This window comes from Cynocephalus volans, chromosome 11, assembly GCF_027409185.1.
Source record: "Cynocephalus volans isolate mCynVol1 chromosome 11, mCynVol1.pri, whole genome shotgun sequence".
NCBI classification, from domain to species: Eukaryota; Metazoa; Chordata; class Mammalia; order Dermoptera; family Cynocephalidae; genus Cynocephalus; species Cynocephalus volans.
Window position 1 is genome coordinate 48891605 of NC_084470.1, and position 21693 is coordinate 48913297.

The 21693-nt window shown below is 34.2% G+C and overlaps 1 protein-coding gene across 5 annotated transcripts in view; it reads left to right on the plus strand.

Annotated features, from left to right (window-relative positions):
* GOLGA4 (golgin A4) overlaps positions 1-15603 on the plus strand; it is a 115135-nt gene extending 99532 nt beyond the window's left edge. For 3 of the 5 annotated variants that reach the window (XM_063113563.1, XM_063113565.1, XM_063113566.1), the window contains 4 exons: positions 2139-2180; positions 3059-3162; positions 7927-8013; positions 14909-15603. In XM_063113563.1, the coding sequence (XP_062969633.1) occupies positions 2139-2180; positions 3059-3162; positions 7927-8013; positions 14909-14932 (257 nt within the window). In that variant the 3' untranslated portion in view covers positions 14933-15603. The remainder of the gene's footprint in view (positions 1-2138; positions 2181-3058; positions 3163-7926; positions 8014-14908) is intronic. The other 2 variants (XM_063113564.1, XM_063113567.1) reach the window with 1 other exon arrangement.
* The last annotated feature ends 6090 nt before the right edge of the window (positions 15604-21693 follow it).

Genomic DNA, 21693 nt, shown 5'->3' on the forward strand with positions numbered 1-21693 from the left:
AATAGTGCTTTATAAAGGGAGTTACGTAGTTCATGTTGCCTCACATCAACACATGATTTCTTTGTTATTTTAAGAGGTGTCATGCAATTCTAGGTGTTGTCAGTCTGATCCATCACTGTTCAGCTTAGATTTTAGCATCCATTGGTGACTGCTTAGATCTTTTATTTCAGTAGTGGTTACATAATGGTGTTAGTTAATTTTACTAATTCCAGTATTAACTGGAATTCTTGTATAAACAGAAACTTCCCCACGTTATCTGTATGGGTGCCTTGAGATAAAGCTCATGCAGGAAAAGTAGGATAAATTCTATCTACTTACCAGTTTAAATTAGTCTGTAGTTTTGAGGGTCTGTTTTTGGCACCTCTTAGTTTGTTTTATCGATCAGTTTGTCTTTGCCTGCTCTAATACTTCACTGTGTTAAATTGTGACTTCATCATAAGTCTTGATGTTTGGTTGTGGAAACCCTCCTACTTTAAGAATAGCTTAGCTATTCTTCGCTTTTTGAATGTCCATATAAAGTTTAGAATCAGCTTATCAAGTTACACACACACACAAAAAACATCCCTGGGAGGATTTTGATTAGGTTTACAATGACTTTGTAGGAAAACTAAAGAGAATTGGCATTTATGTGGTATCAAGTCTTCAACTCATTATCACAGTATATCTCAACACTTAGGTCTTTTTAAATTTCTGTCAGTAACGTTTATTGTTCTGTGTAGTAATCTTGCACCTTTTTTGTTACATTTATTCTTAGATATGATTGTATATGTGAAATTTATTTTCTAATTAAATGCATTGTTTAAAGACATTCTTGTGCATTTTTTGAAGAAAATCTGGGCCTTTTTCAACTATAAAATTATCTGTGACACGCTTAGTTGATTAAGATTGTGTTAAATGTAAAGTGGATTTTGCAGTTATACACTTTGGAATTGGGCCCAGATGAAGTATGGTGTTGAAAATGCTAAATAGTACCTACCTGAAGTTATTTGGAATGACTCATAAGAGGCAATGAGTAGACAATTTGGCACACATCTTTATTTGAATGATAACTAATTTTCACTCTTAATTGTTTAAAACTCAAAAAAAGACCTATAAGAAGAGGAAGAAAGTCTTTTATATGCCACTGTTTTGAAGAAGGCAAGAAGAGGCGCATTTGTTGAAAACAATATTAATTGCTTTTCCAGGAAAATATCTATAAATAAAAATAGTCTGCATGTCTAAAGTAATAAAATAATTTATTTTCTGAAAGGTGAACATTGTAAACTCTTGGATTTTGTGTAGATCAGGAGAAATAAAACACTTAATTTATGGATGGCAATATATATTTTTTGAGTTGATTTTTTAAAAGTTTATTAATTTTTTTTTTGCATTCTAAGATGTTGCAGAGCAGTTGGGGGGAAGGGGAGAGGAGAAGGGGTAAGGAAATAGGGTGGAAGGAGGGGGTGTGTGATTGAGGCCTATGGCACCTTCTTCATTCCTGCAGAGAGACCAAGGGGTTTCCAGCAGTGGCTTGGTCATTGCTGGGCTGGATGCTGATGTCAGGGGTGTGTGGCTGAAGTCCTCGGCCCCCCACTGCCTCAGCCTGGGGAGCCCTGGGTGCTTCCTGCGGCAGCTTGGTGGTTGTTGCTGGGCTGGTTGCAGGTGTCAGGGGCACGTGGCCGAGGCCCTCAGCCCCACATCACCCTGTCTTAGATGGTTATATTTTTAAGAAGAAATAAACAATATGTTATCATTAGTTAGTTGTTGACCTCTGTACTTGCAAAGTGTGAATTGAGTGAGTTGGGTCTTCTAAAAGTATACGCTTTTAAAAACAAAATATTCCAAACATACAAATAATGTGTGTAATGTAAATACAACGTATGAAGACTATTTAATACTAAGAGTTCACCATCCAGAACATTGCCATTACTTTTGAGGCTGCTTTGTGATCCTTACTCAGGTTGAGCATCCCAAATCTGAAAATCTGAAATTCCAAATGCTCCAAAATTCAAAACTTTCTGAGCAACATGATGCTCTCAGAAGATTTATCATTGAAGCATTTTGGATTTGGGATGCTCAGCTGGTATGTATTTAAAGCAAATATTCCAAAATCCAATAAAATCTGAAATCTGAAATATTTCTGGTTCGATGCATTTCAGATAAAGGATACTCAAGCTCTATCTCTACATTCTTTCCCAAAGGTAACTACTGTTACTATATATTGCAATATAAGTAGTTCTCTTAAAAATTTGATTTTAATGTTTTATATGTTTTGGGCTGTATGGAAATGATGTCATGTTGTTTGTATTCTATATAACTTTTTTTTCATCCAGCATTATGATTTTGAGATTCATTCTAATATGTGGAAGCTATAGAGTTTATAGACTGCTGAGTTTATTTTCAGTGCTGAGTTTAATAATACCCTACATCTTTATACAACACTTTATTTTCGTTTTGGTGAGCATTTGAATTGTATCAATTGTGCTTTTATAAACTGTGAACATTGACCCCTGGTGTACATGTGAAGTGTTTCTCTAGATTATATTGCTAGGAATTGAATTTCAATGTCATAGAATATGCTTGTCTTCCACTTTGGCATTACTCTGTAAAATTTTGCAAATTGTCGTCTATAGTACTTCTATCAATTTCCACTCCTATTAGCACACAAAAGTTTCCATTGTTTCACATTCTCACCAATGCTTGGTATTATCTGACTTAAGATTTTGCCAATCTCATATGTATAAATGATACCTTATGTGGTTTCATTTGTTTGTTTGTTTTTACTGAACAAATAGTGATTGAAATTCTAAACCAGAAGTAATGTAAAGTTAGAGTAAAAAGCCAGAAGGAGGGAAAAAAAGGTGTGAGAAATAAAATTGTTATAATAATTCTTGTTTTCTCTTCCAAGAGTGAAATACCAATTGGACTATTTAGTGTGTGTCTGCAATATACTACAATATAATATAAAAGCAATGTCTTGCTTTGTTCCATTGATTGTTTTTTCATTTGCCTATTTTCTAAATAATAAGTAGTTTATCTGGTTTTATCTTTGTAATTTGGTCTGTTTTTTATTTGATAGGTGGCAGTTTGTACCATACTGATGTCTCGCTCTTTGGAGAACCTACCGAGTTTGAGTATTTGCGAAAAGTACTTTTTGAGTATATGATGGGTCGAGAAACTAAGGTATAAATCATGTCTGGTGATTTGGTATGTAGTTTAATTTAAAAGGAATTATGTTCCATTTTTAATAAACATATTGATACCATATGTGTACTGTTAGCGGATCATGCATACTAATATTAGGCAATAGCCAATGTTATTGCCCTTAGAGTACAAGTGGATTAGCAGATCTCACTTATATTTGTTACATTTATAAAATAATGCTGTTGGATGATGCTAAATGCTAAAAATTAAAATTTCATTAACTTAAAAATAATTTGTGAAGCATGTGGCTATTTTTCTTCTTCAGATCTTAAAGTTTTATTTTCAAAGAGACTTTAGGATATTGTGGATAGTATTGGAAATGATCGTAATTAAGAATGGCTACATAGTGAGAATAAGGAATAGTTTAGTCACTGTAAGAAGATTATTCCTGCACATATGGAATATTGATCATTTAAAAATTACCACACCATGTTAGAAATAAGTCTTGGCTAATTTGTTTTCTAGAATGTTACATTTATTGTAAGGTCCTTGAGTGTAGAGTCTTGTCTTATTCTTCTTTGTATTCCCTGCAGTGTTTTAAAAAGAGTCTGTGTTGGATATTTGGTAAATATATCTTGAATACTTTTAGGGAAATTCATGAGTCTTTCCTTAAACAAAATTTTTCATTTAAAACTAAATGTTTCTGTTTTTGACATTGTTACAATTTTTTTTTTTTTTTTTTGCCTTCATTGAATTTTACATTATCTGTGTACCTTGGCTAAAAACGTGATAGTGAGTTTTCTGTCTTTGGAGGCAATCAGTGTTTTAACCTATGGGTATGTAGGAGTTGCTGAGTAATAGGATACTAAGCCAGTTCAGTCATTGATTTGGCAAATATATTTAAAATCTGAAGAGCAAGGGCATAAGAAAATTTCTTAAAAGAATAATATTAATTTAGAGATTAGAGATTCAGCTATACACCAGGAGTTATAAGGCTAGAAGTCGTTTGAATCCTTAATATCTGTAGAATCACATTTCATTGCATCAAATAGTTTTCAAATTAAAGTAATACCTAGTCTTATCACGAACAGGTATCACAGGAGGGATATATTAATTCACAGTAATTTAATGTCTTGTTTTCCTAAGGACTTTTTTTTTTTTAAATTCAAAAATAGCTAAAACTAATTTTCTCCTTATCTGTTTAAAACAAAGCCTGTATATGAGGTTGGGTAGGTAGTTTAAAGTTACCTTGTTATTGCATTGAGGAAATATTTTTTTTTTTTTTAAAGAAAAAACTTCTCAGAACTTTAGCTACCTTGGTTCATTAGTGAAGCTAAAGCTGTGATGCAAGTGTTGTTGCTAAATAAGTTATATAACCTTTTATTGGTTTGTAAAATGAAGAGCTGAATTGACTGACTGCTGCCTAAACCTCTTTCTTCTGGAGGTTGTGAATATGTGTGAGATGAGTTCACTATGGAGCTTGAGTCTGCCTCCCCAATCCCCTCTCGAAAGACCACGATGGGGCAGTGCTAGTTTAGCCAAGACTAAGTTTGTGCTTTCAGGGTCCTGCAGTTAATTTTTAGATGTGACTTGGGAGATAGCTGAAAGGGATGTTCCATGGCACAAGCAGCCCCATCTAATAATACCTGGCTGGGAATCCATGTTGAGGAAGAGTGCTCTCTCTGGTCTTTGTCTTCAGCACTCATTGTACTTCTCTGGCTAGTAAAAATGAAGAATAGTCTTATTCTTCCATCACTTGTTATAGGTAAAGAAAATTAGTAGCAGGTCTTCAGCTTAATTTACTCCACATTTATTGAGGACTTAACTACACGTGGTGTTTTATTTATTACCATGATGGATAGTAAGATGAAATTTGACACCATTCCTAACTTTAAAGAATTTACAATATAGTAAGAAAGTAGAGCTGTTCTCAGTTAACTATAATGTGATGCAGAATGTAGTTAGAGCTATAAGAAAAGTAGAGTCCTCATTTATTTGTGGGAGGGTCAAGGAGGGCGTCATAGAGAAGGTGGTGTTTACACTGTGTTTAAGGAGTGGGGGCAGATAGACTTCATATAAGATAGATGAGATCATACGGTAGGGGTAGCCCAGATAGATGGTACAAGGCAGGAAATTGAGCATTGGTTTTTGGAATGACAAGTAGTCTGGTCCAACTAAAACACCGGATGTATGAGGTGGAAGTGATTCCACTTAAGGTTGCACAGAGTGTGGAGGGCCTTGAATGTTTTCAGAGGCTTAAATGTAAGTATTGGGGAGGGAGTAGCCCTGAAAATTTTCAAGCAGGGGTTGACAGGATCAGAGCTGTTTTTTAGAAACATCTTTTGCTGATTTGCCCAATTTTTATACATTAACAAGGAATTTGAAATGGAGACCAGGTTGTGGTTTTAGAATGAGGCAGAGTATTTTGTGGCCTTCGTGAGTTGATTACTATCTGCAGTTGTTTCTTCTAGCAGGATCTGTATGTCATCTCACCTGGGTTTCTTCATCTGCTTTTGCACACGGTGTTCTTTGTTTTATGAGGCAGATGATTTTTTAAAGATCACATACAGTACACACTTTCTTATAGTATGGAGTTAAGTAAGTTCCCCTCCATTCTTCTGTCCTTGCACTTTCTTTTTTGGGGGTTTTGACCCTCCATGCTATTACTGATCCTGAAATTCAGCCTGTTTTCCTTTTCACTAAAAAGTGTTTCTCATCCTAAGCTTTACTGAAGAAGCCTTTCCCTAAGGAAAGCCTGGCAGGAGAGGCCACTTCTAAATCAGGTGGCTCATTTGAACTTTTCCTTACTTCCCAGGGCCTGAGAATATTGTTGTAGTGTAGACAGTCTGATTTCTTTCCCAAGGTGTGGGAAAGAGCCTGGGCTTCTCCATTAAAGTGTTTTCTGGCAGGCCAAGGACAAACTTTTAAGTCTTTACTGGGTTATCAGCTGCAAATTCTGGATCACTGATGGATGTAGATGTGGGTTTACCATTTAATGTTGTGAAGAGACAACTAGCTGCAGTTCCTTTTTTTTTTTTTTTTTTTTATAAACATGCCATGTACATGTATGAATATGTGGTTTCATAGTGAATATAAATGGACTTTCTTTTGGTACTTTGAGTATTATGTAGTGTTGAAATTAGAGAAATGCTCCCTATAATTGTGAATCCCTAAATTTTAGATTTTTGGTACTTCCTAAAAATAATCTTCATAGATATATATCAGAAGTTGCTTCAGAGTGTTACTGAAAAGAAAATAATGAAATAGTTACTACTTCATATCTCTCTTGCCATTTCATGCCACAGATATTCTTGGTTTCTAGACTTCAGTTTAGCATGCAAGATTCTGTTCTATCTAGGCAGTACAATTTAAATAAGGAGGGTTTTTGTAAAATGCCTTTGGAATTCTTCAAGAACTAAGTTGTTTTATTTATTTTTATTTTTTTAATTTTTGTATATATATATATTTTTTATTTAGGTGGTTGGCTGGTTAGGGGATCCAAACCTGTGACCTTGGTGTTACAAGGCTCTGCTCTAACCATCTGAGCTAACTGGCCAGTCCAGAACTAAGTTGTTTTAAATGTTATTCTTTTTTATCATCAAAATGAGAAAGGCAAAGTTACAAGTAAAAGAAGAGGGCTGAAAGTACAATCATGCTGTGTGTGGAGTTTGTGGTTGAGGAAAAGTATTTGTTGATCTGTTGGTTGAAATAAGCATTAAAATGTGTAGTGTCTTGCCTAGGCTTAGTACATAATAGGAATTAAAAATATATCTATTAGTTCTTTTCCTTCCTGGAAATAATTATGATAATTTTTTTCTAATAATGAGAATTTCCAAAATATTTGGTTAACTGTGTTTTATGTTATCTTTTCCTTAATGACCTTCCCCAGACCACTCCCTCATCCCCACACACAGAGTCTGTGTAACCAGGAACAAAGAATGTTAGAATCAGTTTTCTGGACTACCCTTCCATCCACTGTAGGAATCCCCAGGAGAGTACTACTACCTGATTTTTGTGTATAAGCACTGAACTTGTTATCCTACTTATTTCATAAGTGGTATCTTCTTTCCTCTCTGTCTCCCTCAAAACATCTCATCTTGATACAAAATAGGGAGTTTCAACCTTTGAGGAGAATTTTCCAGGAGCTTATGGGTGACAGTCTGAATTACGGTATATTTATTTAGATCTGTACAATTTATGATCTTGTTTTGCAAGCCACCATGTGTAATGTTTTGATTCATCATGTTTTCTACCAAACAAAACATCTTGTGTTTATTTAAAATGTAATTTGTATTTTTATTAGGCTGATGTGCTGCATGTCTTGAAAAATACCTACTAAGCATGTTCATGTTCATGCAGTAGCCCGTGTTTATGAGATATATGATGTGATTTAGTTATAGCTGAACTTGGGGTTATCTAATTCTGATTTATAGCATATGTTTTGGCAATACATCACTTAATAGATAGATTTCTGCAAATAAAAAGCCTTTACAAATAAATGAGTAATAAAGTTTCATCTTAATAAGACAAAGGGCCAAGAACATTAGACCTTTATACAGCTTCATGCTATTATAAATGCATCTTCTTAACATAATGTAAACCCATACATTGTGAGGAGTCCTTTTAAATTGAAATTGTAGTGTTGGCTGTTATTTCCTTGACTAATACCTTCACATCATACTTCTTTGTTCGTGGCTTCCATTGAGAGCACCAAAGAATCCCACCAGCAGAACATGTCAGAATGGGTTGAGACTTCTTCTGCTTCACTATCTATTTGTGATCATATCTTGGTTTTTTTTATAGACCATGGCAAAAGTTATAACCACTGTACTGAAATTCCCTGATGATCAGACTCAGAAAATTTTGGAAAGAGAAGATGCTCGGCTAATGGTAAGCTTTAGAAGTAGGCTATAGATAGATGACTTTATCTCATCTGTTTATATTCTAGATAGAAGACATGGTTGTTTACCTTGTGGAACCTTTAATTTTGAGGGGAAAAGGTAACATCCATCCATTCACACATGAATAAAAGATATGCTTAAGTAGTATAATTCAAATAATAAAAACAGATCTTTAAAAAATATGAAATAAGTTATAATGAGCATGAAGTGGGGGAGACCCCAAAATGAGATGACTTATACATTAATCAATTTGAGTCACCTTTTTTCAGTCTGAGGAGATTCTTGGTACTTGACAGAGTGACTCATTGTTTCATGTATTTGATGGAAAACTAAGATCACTGTTGGTTGAAAAATGTCACATTTGCCTTAAGATTGTTATAATTCATAAAATGAGCAGTAAGAATCACTGTCTTTGAACAGATCTCTTGAAATTTCAACTAATTTCACAGCCCTGTTCTGTGAGCTTTAGCTCATTAGAATAAAGCATGGCTAGGAACAGTGACTTCTCTTTTTCAAGTAGAAAATAAGCACAATGAAATGTATAGAAAAAAAAACTTTAGGAGTTTATTAAATAATTATTTTTAAACAATTTAGTCACATCAGCTTTAAATGTGTGCTCCAAATGGATCTTTTCTTTAAGTGCAACTACAGCTTCCCTTCCATTAAAATCAGCAACATTGAATATTTTGTTATTTTAACTTTGAGGGCTGAAAAGCTGATATAAGAAAAATGAAACAAACTCCAAACACATTGCGGGGCTGCCTCCCTTATCAAATTAATATTCAGGATGCCTGAGATAGTGTGGATTGCACTTTGCATTGACGTCATGCAGCCCACGTTAGTGTTTGCATCCTGTAGCAGGTATTTTACAAGATATGCATTCTAAAAACTTTTGTTTTTGACCCTGATGATGATACATTTACTTTGCAGCATTGATCAAAAGCTTTCCATGAAACTGCCAGTGAGGTATTTTTCAGAGTGTCCTGTTTTACCATATCTCCCCTCTCCTCAGTGAGTTTTGTACTCTTTATTTGAAAATCCCCATTACAGAATACAAGTTATTACTTATTATTTTTGGTGTTTAACTTGATCTCAAGAATATATTTCATAGATGAGAAACCATTATCTATCAAGTAAGATTAAATTATAGAGCATAATTGAGGGTGATGGTGTGGTGTGAAGGAATCCTAGTCCTTCAGTTATTGACTTGCCACGGAGAGTTGGGTAAGTCCCAGAGCCTCTGTTTCTTTGCAATAGTAACAAAATCTTAATAATTATTATAGTTACAGTTATTGGAGAACCATAGTATAGTGCCTCTGCTGGATTTTTGTGATAATGTAGGCATGGTGGTTATGATTATTTAGCCTCCATGTAGCAATGTATAGAACTAGTCTTTCCTGGAAGATGAGATTTGGAAAGGTGAACTAATAATTAACATGTAAGATAAACCATTAAAGACCTCAGGAGAGTCAGATTGTAGGAATGATACCACTTCACAAAATGTCTTCATCTCCAGTCCAGCACCTTGGAGGTGCTGCTGTGGTGACATGCAGTGCTGCTGTGCTGAGAGCCTACATCTCAACAGTTCAACTGCTGTTTTAACTTTAAGCAAACCTTTTCTATATTTCTGGCTCTCACTGGTAAAATGAATGTGTTGGATTATACTATCTCTAAGGTTTATTTCCCTCTAAAGTATAAAATTTAAAGTTTTAGATATGTTTCAAGTAGGAATAAAATTACCTAATGTATAGCAGGCAGGAGTTAAAAAGAAAATGCACATACCAAGTGTACGTATCTTTGTCTTCTCTTTTTCCTCCTCTCAATTTTTAGTTTATTGTGCCTGCTATTTCATTTTTTGATGGAGTAGGTAGCTCTCAAGGCCTCAGTGGGCTGGGTATTTGAGTAACACAGTAGGTGCAGGAGGGAATACAAAAGTCCTTGGCTTGTCTAGTTGTTGTTTATTCACTGAATAAAACTGCCCTAAAAGTATACCATCAGATTTTTTTAGAGGAGAGTGTTATTTATTCTTTAAGATGATTTCACTAAGAAGTTTATTGTAGTTGGTGACAAATCAACTCTTGGAATTGAGAGATTTCTTTGTTATATAGAAACCTCTTTTTAAAAGTTTCCCTAGAAATACATTTTTCTCTTTAGAATGCTAGCAAAACTATATGACTACATGATTATTTTCTTGAAGACTCCATTAAAAGATTTTTCTTTTTTGATGAAAAAGGCTTGGCTTGTTTTCATCTCCCCCCACTCCAGTCATTTTTTATAGTTGATCTTCTGTTGACTTTGTTTCTGCTTTGCTTTCACATTGATCCTTCATGTTATGTCTAGTTCTTATCAGTCCTTGTCATAGACTAGTCTTATGCAATATTAATGTCTCACATTTCTCTCTTTCATTGGAATTTTTAAAATCTCCCCTGAATTAATAAAGTCATCAGGATTATCAGCATTGATAGGTACAAAAGTTATCAGGACCTATCAGCATGGATAGGTACAAAAGTATTTCCATCCATTGTGGGCTTTACCTTTTCCTTTGCATGAGTTCATAAGATGTATGGAAGGTGGATTCAGGAAACAAATGCAAATAAAACTGATGCATAGTGGAAAACATTGCACATGTAAAAGGTATATTTGTTATCTCAAAAGTGGTTTTGACTTCGATATTCTTAGAATAAGGTAATATGTGATGATTGTAAAAGATGTTGCAAACAATTCAGAAACATATTACATGGAAAGGGTCCTCATGATCTTCAGCCTCCAAACTTTCCACCAAGCCAGGGTCATCTCTGTTAATAGTGTGGTGAATATCCCCATGTTTTTGAAGCTTTACAATTATGTTTATAATTATGTTTTGAAGCTTTATAATTATTTTTATAATTCCATTATCACTTAATTATTTTATTTTACAGAGATGAGTATGCAACAGCTTGCTTTTTTCACTTAACATGTTTTTATATTATTCCATCTCATTACAAACTGATCTACCTCATTCTTTTTAATGGCTGATTGTGTGATTATATGGCTGTCCTACAATTTAGTTCACCCATTTCCTATTAATTTTATTCACTTAGGTTTTCAGTTTTTCAGTACTTATATAGACACAGGGAACATTCATATACATATATTTTGGATACTTCTTTAAGATTCCTGTAGGATATTAGCCTTATTGTGTTGTGTGTGTTGCAAATATTATTTTCTAGTTTATCTTTTGATTTTGCTGCTAATTTACTAACTTCACATTAAACATAAAAGATAAAGAAAATGATGCTTTTGATGTTGGTCACACTATCTAAGAATAGACTCAGATTTTATAAATAACCTTTGTTTTTGATGCTGCCATTTTAAAGCAAACCATGAAGCTAATTAATGATTTTGGATTGTGGCCATCCTGAAATAGGGCATAGAATTTAAGAAGGATTGCTACAGTAAAAACTATATTGATATTGAGTTCCTTTAAACTGAAATTTCAGTTTGAGTCACATGCGTGAAACTATTCCTGATATAATGTTGAATTACAAGAGTTATTGAGTGATAAAATTGACATATTTGAGAAATGAGATTTCAGCATACACATGTCCTGTGTTTCAAATTCATCAACATTTTCCTGAAAACTTTTGAGGGTAAATTGAGATTATATAAAACAAGTTTTAATGTGTACTTTAATTGAATTATGAAAGAAATCATTTTATAAAGCAAGCCCCCTAAATTACCTAGTAGATAAATGTGTACTTAAAGTAAAAAGTACACCTTTCATTATGCTGTTTAAATTTTTTAATGAAAGTTGCAAGTAAAATCTTAGCTACATACTATTATGTTTACTTAGGATGTTGGGAGGTATTACAGATTACTTATGCTTTACCTGTATACCCTTAATTTGGGGAGATTTAAGAAAAATTTTAGTGTATTATTTAATCCTATGAACTTCATATACACATATAACCTGTGCGTTATATTATAAGTCTTAAAACTAACCCAATAAGCTTTTTTTCTTCCTGGCTTTGTAGTTTACTTCACCTCGCAGTGGTATCTTCTGAGTAAACCATCAGTCTGTGCTTAGTTAGCATGTGGTGAGTGAAGAATAATATGTCATGTCTTTTTTTTGTGCAAAAATCAAATGTATTGCATGATACTAACCGTTTTGCTGGAATTCTTTTGCTCTTGTTTAATGAATATGTGATTATGCTATGGATTAATACAAGTATTTTCTGTAAATCCTGTTACATAAATGAATAACGTATAGATTAATAATTGTCACCATGAGTCAGATTTATATAATTTTAGGAAATTTTATTTCTTTAAATAGTAGTTGAAAGTTTCACAATTGCTCTTTGAAATTTTTGTTAAAAGAATCAGAAAAAGTGTTTATGTATCTTAGTTCCTTTTGTTTTTAATTTACCAGGAATCGTCTTTGAAATTAATAAAGATTGTGAGAGCAAAATGAAAAATTTTCTAGAAAAAAGTGAAGTGATATATTTTATGAATTCAGAATTAAAAATACTGTAAAGCCTAATTAAAGTCCAGGGTAGTCTGAAATAATAAAGTTGATTAATTTACTTCTTGGGATCATATAGTTTAAACACAAGATAACACACTTTGTCCTGAAGAGACCCATAGGAGCCTGCTTTAATTAAATGTGCCTGTTTCTGATTAACAAATTATTACATTGAAATGGAGGCATCTAAAATATTTCAACTCAGTTGACTGTCTTCACCATTTAAACCCATCCTTTTCCCTCCCCCCACATATTATTCATGCTTTTAGCTTGATTTAACACCCTTTAAAAATTTAGGGTACATCTGGCAAAGTTTTTAAAGACTAAACTTTCCCAGAATTTTCATATTTTGGATCACAATTAACAAGGCTTAATTATAATTAAAATAAAGATTCTCTGTGATTGTTAATTCAGCCAGTACTCAGTTAACAATATCAAGGTTTAGAATGCCAAGATACGCCATTTGTTTTTTAAGATGTTAGGTTTAAAAACCCTTTCTGCCTACATTTGAGTCTCCTTTTGATTTTCACATATGCTATTTAATTTGCCTTAGTGATTCTGTCATTGTTCCTGTCATCTATATTACTATGGCTGGCAGTGCAGCACATGGTTTTATTAGGATACTTCTATAATAAATATGTGAAAATAGAAAAAAATGTAAATCGCACATTCCACCCATTAAGTCTTAATGTTTTCCTTTTTTATAATGGTAGAAATACTGCCTTGTGCTTATTATGGCAGTTAAATACTATCATTTATCACTGGAAACGTATACTGTGTAGCATTTTTATTGATTGATTGTCTCCTTAACTTTTAGTTTGAAACATTTCAGACATAAGATCTGCAAAATTAGTACAATGAACACTCATATACTCTTTACCTAGATTTACCAATTTATTAATATTTTGTCAAATTTTCTCACTCTCACTCTTCAATCTCTCTTTGTATATATTTTCCCTGCTTTGTAACATTTGACAGTAACTTGCAAACGTTGTGCTTGCAGGCATTTGACAGTTGCAAACATAAACTAAATACTTTAGCATATATCTTTAAGAACAAGGACATTTTCCTACATACAATACAGTTATCACTCTCTGAAAATTTAATATGAACCTAATACTTTATCTAGTATATAATAAATATTCAATTTTTTCCAGTTTTCCAAATAATGCCTTTTATAATTTTTTGAAATCCAGGATTCACTCAAAGATTGCACATTGCATTTAGTTGTTATGTATTTCTAGTCTCTTTTATTTTTTTATTTTTTATTTTTAATTTTTTTTGTCTTTTTCGTGACAGGCACTCAGCCAGTGAGTGCACTGGCCAGTCCTATATAGGATCCGAACCCGCGGCAGGAGCGTCGCCGCGCTCCCAGCGCCGCACTCTCCTGAGTGCGCCACGGGCTCGGCCCTCTAGTCTCTTTTAAACTATAAAAGTTCTCCCAGCCTTTTTTGTCTTTCATGACATGGAATTGTGCAGCGTTGTTGAATCATTCATAAATTTCATTTCCTTCAACAGCTCAAGCTAAGATTTCAAAATAATAACTGACAAAAGAATTTAAATGTAACAGAAGATCTTTGTCATATCTTCTTTAGGTTCCTAGGATCAACATGATTATTGAGCAAGTTTTATAAAAAAATATACTATTAGGAGTACATCATGAGTAGTGGATCTTATTGCTTATTTACAAGTTGAGAAGACTTGAAAATTTCCACTTTCCACTAAACATATATGAAAGTTTGTCTCTATTACTTGATCTTATTTGGTACTTTATTTTTATGGCCTTTTAAACTTCATACTTGATCTGATTACTGGCTTTTAGCATTTTAGTTTGAGAAATCTTATTAGGAAGATTTTGGCTTTGCTTCTTGTAGCATTTTTAATGTTTAAAATTAAGTTTGTTAATTCCAGATGAAGCATAGCTTCTCACACCAAAATGCTGTTTGTCTTTTGTAGCTATGCATATCATGCTGGGAGAATTGCAATATGTAGAAAAATCAACACATTAGAAAAGAGGGAAGAGATCTTTAAAACCAATGTGAAGAGCTGCATCTTTCTGAGATTCTGTCAAGTCAGCATGTTTAGTTCTGGGTTTCTTTATGACCGGGGAGCATTCAATACATAGTGAAAGGTCACAGTTCCAAATTTCACTTAAAAATGCTGTTTTCCAAGATTCCTTAACTATAGGTCAGTTTGAATCATTTCAAGAGCATTCATTTTCAGAAGATTCCTCTGGGATTTAATATTTAGAATATTTCTACTACTTTACTGCAATCCCCAAACCAAAGAATGTACTTTTAACTTGAGAAAACAAATCTTCCAGAAATTGGACCTTAAAAAGTTTTTCTTTCCTTCCTAATCCTCTTTTCCTTTTTTTCCCCAGTCATGGCTCCGATCTTCATCTTGAAGAAATGGGGAGAGTGATGTTGGGTGACTGCTGTTTGGAAAACTGTTCACATTTGCTATTCTTTGAGAATGAAACTGTCATTCAGGGCCCCTCATGTAGCCAAAAGACCAAGAAAAATCTGACATTGGCCCACAGATACGTTACAGACTGCCTTTAAATAGATTTTATTAGTGGAGAAATGGTGATAGTCTTTTTTCTTCAGTTTTCTGTTGGGAAGAGTTTTATGTCGTCTAAAAGATACTTTTAATGGCTTAACCTGATTTATGAGCTCACTTACTGTTCCTTTCTTCTATTCTTTTTGTCCCTCTTTTTCAAAAACTGTTTGCCTTTCCTATTTATTTTTAGTGTGTTTTTTTAAAAGACTTGTGCAATACGTTTTGAGGTAAAACTTAGTGGATTTTTTTCTGGTAAATTAGAGCACTTAATTGACTATTTTATCCTGATTGATTTGTTTAATATTTGCTAAAGACTAGTTCTTTAAGCTATGATATATGATAAATCCCAAATGGCAGTACCTCATTGTTTACTTAGCTTTTGTACTTATATTTTTCAGAGGAAAAAATACTACTGTAAATTGTAAATAGTCAATACATAATTGTATTGTATCAAATCTGTGACTGTTGGCAATGTCATCTCAGAAGACAGGCAAATAAAGTTTATTTACTGTATAACGTTTGCTTATTGTGCTTTTTCCTAAGTTAAAATCTGTTTCAAAATGGTTAAGAATCCATGTTCTCTCAGTTGCTTAGAGCACAGCCAGGATCCCAGTATTGGCCAACCACCAAAAAAAAAAAAAAAAAAAAAGGCATGTTCTATTTGGGTGAGTGTAGTATAGAACTATTCGGATAGCTAAATGCTGAGCATTTGGATAGATCGTTTGTGTTCAGAATTAGAATGACCAAGTTAGAAGGAGTATGGAAAGTATGGAAATAAGAAATACTTCATGGTGTTTGCTTTAGAATTCTGCCAACTTGGGAGTGCCTCCTGTCTCTGGAGTAGACCATACTTTGATTCTTTTTAAACTTAATCACAGCTGACCTCTTTACTATTCTAGTAAGAGAAGAGGATTTTCTTACCCCTTTTAAAAAAATCATGGTTTACTTAAATTGGCAAAATTTTGTCCCACTGAAGGGTTTCTGACAACAGAGATGACTTCTTACCCTTTTTATGTATTTTTCTAGGGTAGAAAATGGTGGACTCTCAGTGAAATCCATTTCAACTTCCTATAATTTCTCCTTAACACATTTGTGGAGACAAGCATATCAAAAAGAGCAGGGTTCCACAAACTTTTTATATAAAGGGCCAGATAGTAAATATTTGTGATTTTATAGGCAATATAATATGACAGAGATACATTCTGAGAAGTGTCACTAGGTGATCTCATCACTGTGCAAGCATCATAGAATGTACCTACAGAAACCTAGATGGCATAGCCTACTACATACCTAGCCTATATGGTATAGCCTATGGCTCCCAGGCTGCAAACCTTTACAGCATGTTACTGTATTGAATTCTGAGGCAATTGAACAACATATGTGTGTATCTGAACAAAGAAAAGGTACAGTAAAAAATATCATATAAGAGGTACAATAAAAAATACCGTATAAAAGATAAAAAGTGGTGGTATACCTGTACAGGCCACTTACCATGAATGGAGCTTCCAGGACTGAAAGTTGCTCTGGGTGAGTCAGTGAGTGAGTGGTGAGTGAATGTGAAGACATTCCATACACTAAGACATTGTCATACACTAGTGTAGACTTTATAAACACTGTATACTTAGGCTACACTGAGTTTATTTTAAAAATAAAGTAATTGTGGTATGATGTTATGACAGCTGTGTCATCACTGGGTGATAGGAATTTTTCAGCTTTATAATCTTATGGGACCACCATTGTATATGTGGTCAATTGTTGACTAAAATGTCATTATGCAGCACCTGACTAGTTTTGTCAACTCTCAACTCTGTCACTGTGGTACAAAAAGCAGCTATAGATAATAAAGGAATGAGCATAGCTTGTTCCAATAAAACTTTATAAAAGCAGATAGGCTAGATTTGATTTGCAGCTTGTAGTTTGCCAAATCCTGGGAAAACAAGCTAGATTTTAAAAATAGAGTCGGGATGGTTTGCTTTTTTTCCCTCATTTTCCTCAGAAAAGGGTGCAGCAAACTCACCCAAACCTTGATTAAGAATTGTGACTGTATTAGGGTTCTCCAGAGAGAAAATAGGGTAACTTATGAACATATAAGAGGGGATTTATTAGGGGAATTAGCTCACGTGATTGTGAAGAAAAGTCCCATGATAGGCCATCTGTAAACTGGATGCCGGGAGTGTGGCTCAGTCCAAGTCTGAAGGCCTCAAAGCTAGGGAAGCCAATGGTGTCCTTGGTGTAAGTCTTGGAACCCAAAAGATGAAGAGTCTCAAGCTCTGATGTCCATGGACAGGAGAGAAGAGTGTATCCCAGCTCCAGCAGATAGATTCACCTTTTTTCTCTGTCTTGTTCTCTCCAATCCCCTAGCAGATTGGATGGTTCCCACCCACATTGAGGGTGGGTCTTTTCTACCCAGTCCACTCATGCTCTCGTACTAATCTCTGCTGGAAACACCCTCATGGACACACCTAAAAAGATAGCTTTACTAGGTTTTTGGGTATTTTTTAATCTAATCAAGTTGACATGTAGACTCAACCTTCACAGTGACATTTGTTAATGTTACTTGTTCCAGTGAGAAGGATAAAGCATTACATTGTGCTCAGTGTCTGGGTCTTAGATGGGCCCATCTGGGAACTTTTCTTGACAATCCCCTGAAACTGTTCTTGATTGATACCTGGGAAATGCCAGAGTTTTTCCAACAATAATTGTAGGACATGTTTGCATTGTCAGTTACGGTTTGCTGGGTACTTTGTTTTCCACTCTCTGATTGATACTTGACAAACTAAGGTTTGTGATGGCTGATGGTCATTCCAAGACCACAGAGTAAAAGCTGTGATCCCAGTGCTTAAATTCAGACACTGGGGCTCCAACCCCAAGGCTGTCTCTAAGACCTCATGCCTGCAGCACACAAAAAGGTTGATGCAGTAAATATATTGCCAAGAAACAAGCATTCTACTTTGAAAGGTGTTAGATGCCATTAAGATGTTGCCTTAACAAAAATTTGGCAAAAATTTCACTTGCAGTTACTGGAGTTTATAGTTACTATGTTCAGTTTAAGTGCATGTCAGCTTTGGTAGAGAACAACCTTGTTGACTGACTATTACAAACTGATGAATTAGGCATTCCTAAATTAAAGGATTGGAACATTATGAGAGTACTTCAAAAAGTTCATGGAAAAATAAAAGTACAAATCTTTCCATGAACTTTTTAAAGGCTCTTTGTTTTTCTGATTTTCATGTAACATATGAGTGTTAACTTTTTTTCTTTCAAGACACAGACACTCATGCCTGTAGAGTAAGTAGCACACATGGACTGTAAGGGTGCTTGTGCCTTTTGCCTGCTGCAGGGCCCAGAAGATGGGTATGGCTCAGTTGCAGCTTCCTCATTCTCTGCAGCAAACAGAGACCAGAAAGCTACAGGCTAAAGAACTATGTCCAGAGGAGCTGAGGGCTGTAGCCCCCTCTGACTGGAAACAGGCAAGATAGCATGCCTGGGATCCTAGGCCAGGAGCTGAGGGCAGTATCCCCTGCCCAAAAGGAGACAAGAGAGCATGCTGAAAATACCATTTCCATTTGGGTGGACTGCCACAGCCACAGCTGCTGAAAAAGTGGCTCAATGACACAGCAGTAGCCACAGACACCATCCAGGTGGCCTGCCAAATACTCGACTACATTGACATAAGGAGAGTCACTAGCAGAGACTGGAATAAAAAGAGGATGTTTCTGTTTTCAAAGCACATTGCAGAGTAATAGAAGCAACTGCTCTACCAGATGACCAGACATTACTGTAGAGATAATAGAAATATGAAAACCCAAGAAAATATCACACCACCAGAAGAATACAGTAATTCCCAAACACCAGATCCAATAGAGCAAAAAACCCTTGAAATGACTGAAAAGGAATTCTGAACAACAATCTCAAGGAAACTCACTGAGATACAAGAAGACTCAGACAACATAATGAAATGAGAAAAAACATCCAGGATATGAAGGAAGAAATTTACAAAGAGGTTAATACCTTAAAAAAGAATGTAGCAGAACTCATGGAACTGAAAGATGCACTCAATGAAATAAAAACACAACTGATAGCTTAAGCAGCAGGCTAGAACAAGCAGAAGAAAGAATTTCTGATCTTGAAGATAGTCTTTTTGTCACAGGTGGACAAAAAAAAAAATTTTTTTTTAAATGAGGAAAATCTAAGAGAACTGACAGACGATGTTAAGCACACCAACATTCACATCATGGGTGTTCCAGAAGGGGAGGAAAAAGGAAAAGGTATGGAAAACATAGTCAACAAAATAATAACAGAAAACATCCCAGGTACAGGGAAAGACATGGAACTTCAGATCCAGGAGGCCCCCAAATCCCCAAACAGATTCAACCCAAAAAAGATCCTTTCTAAGACCCATTGTAGTCAAACTGTCAAAGCTCAAAGACAGAGAAAATGTTAAAAGAAGCAAAGGAAAAGGATCACGTCACCTATAAGGGAGCCCCATCAGACTAACAACAGACTTCTCAACAGAAACTCTACAGGTCAGAAGAAAATGAGATGATATATTCAAAATAATAAAAGAAAAAAACCTGCCAGCCAAATATACTACACCCAGCAAGCCTATCCTTCAGAAATGAGGGGAAAATAGTGTATTTTCCAGACAAACAAAAGCTGCGGGAGTTCACCATCACACGACCAGTCCTGTAAGAAATCCTTGAGGAAGTCCTGCATCTGCAATCCAAAAAGCAATAATCACTACCACGAATATACAAGAAAGAACAAAACCCTCTGGTAGAACAAAAATGCAAACAAGAAAGAAAAAGAAACTAAATCTTACCACCACAAAAAGCCATAGTGACAATGTAATAGTATCTCTATTTTATTTCTGATTTTAGTAATTTTGGTCTTCTTTCTTTTTTCTTGGTCAGTTTAGATAAAGATTTGCAAATTTTGTTGATCTTTGAAAGAATCAACTTTCGGTTTTGTTGATTTTTCTCTATTTTTAAATGCCTTATTTCATATATTTCTGATACGATCTTTATTATTTCCTACCTTTATTTGCTTTTGGTTTAGTTTGCTCTTTTTCTATTTTCTTAAGGTAGATGTTTACATTACTGACTTGAGATTTTTTTTATTTTTAAAATAGGTGCTTACAAGTATAAATTTTCTTCTAAGCACTGCATCCTATAAATTTGATATGTTGTGCTTTGAACTTTACCTCAAAGTACTGTCTACTTGCCCTGTGATTTTTGTTTTTATCCATTGTTTATATAGGAGAGTGTTGTTTAATTTCCACACATTTGTGAGTTTCCTAAATTTCCTCCAATTATTATGGTCAGAGAATATATTTTCTTTTTTTTTTTAAATTTTATTTTGTCGATATACATTGTAGCTGATTAATGCTCCCCATCACCAAAACCTCCCTCCCTTCTCCCTCCCCCCCTCCCCCCAACAATGTCCTTTCTGTTTGTTTGTTGTATCAACTTCAAATAATTGTGGTTGTTATATCTTCTTCCCCCCCCGCCCCAGTTTGTGTGTGTGTGTGTGTATGTGTGTGTGTGAATTTATATATTAATTTTTAGCTCCCTCCAATAAGTGAGAACATGTGGTATTTCTCTTTCTGTGCCTGACTTGTTTCACTTAATATAATTCTCTCAAGGTCCATCCATGTTGTTGCAAATGGCAGTATTTCATTCATTTTTATAGCTGAGTAGTATTCCATTGTGTAGATGTACCACATTTTCCGAATCCACTCATCTGATGATGGGCATTTGGGCTGGTTCCAACTCTTGGCTATTGTAAAGAGTGCTGCGATGAACATTGGTGAACAGGTATACCTTCGACTTGATGATTTCCATTCCTCTGGGTATATTCCCAACAGTGGGATGGCTGGGTCGTATGGTCAGAGAATATATTTTCTATGATCTTAGTCTTTAAAAAAAAAAGTTAGTGGAAAGATTTCCATTATTTTTTAAGTCTATTTTTCAACAAACTTTTTGAAGTGCCTGTGTGTTTATATTCTGTTTTATTGATTTTTTAATGCAATTTATGTTGCTAAACTTAGATATTTAATTTCTGTTCTTTTTTTGTGCGTGTGTTTCCTAATTGTATATTTGACTGAAATAAATGGTTGTTTCATCTGTTCATTAATAATTTCTGTTCTTGATTTCTTTTTATTAAGTGGACTTGTTGATTTGCTTAGAAATTAATTTGCCTTTGAAAAGTTTATTTATCTTCCTCTGTTGAAATTAATTGATATTTGCATGCTTTGGGAAGACTTTAGAGAGCTAATTCAAATAATTTTAGAGATTATAAAATGAAATATGTAAATTTCAATAAGTTTTAGATCTCCAGTTTTTGTGAAAATTTGAAGCCCTACTTTCTACAGAGTATTTTGTTATTCATCTGTTATTCAGTTTATGTATTTATTTGAACAAATAAATGTGCATATCCTTCTTTTAAAAAAGTGAATAAAATACTGTTCAGACTGAATTTTTTCTTTATCTCTGAAAAAACAAACAGAAAAGACCTTTCATTTTTGTTTTCTTTCTGATTTTGAAACAAATTTAGGCTCATTATAGACTAAATTTCTACATTTAGAAAATTTGGAAAATGCATGTT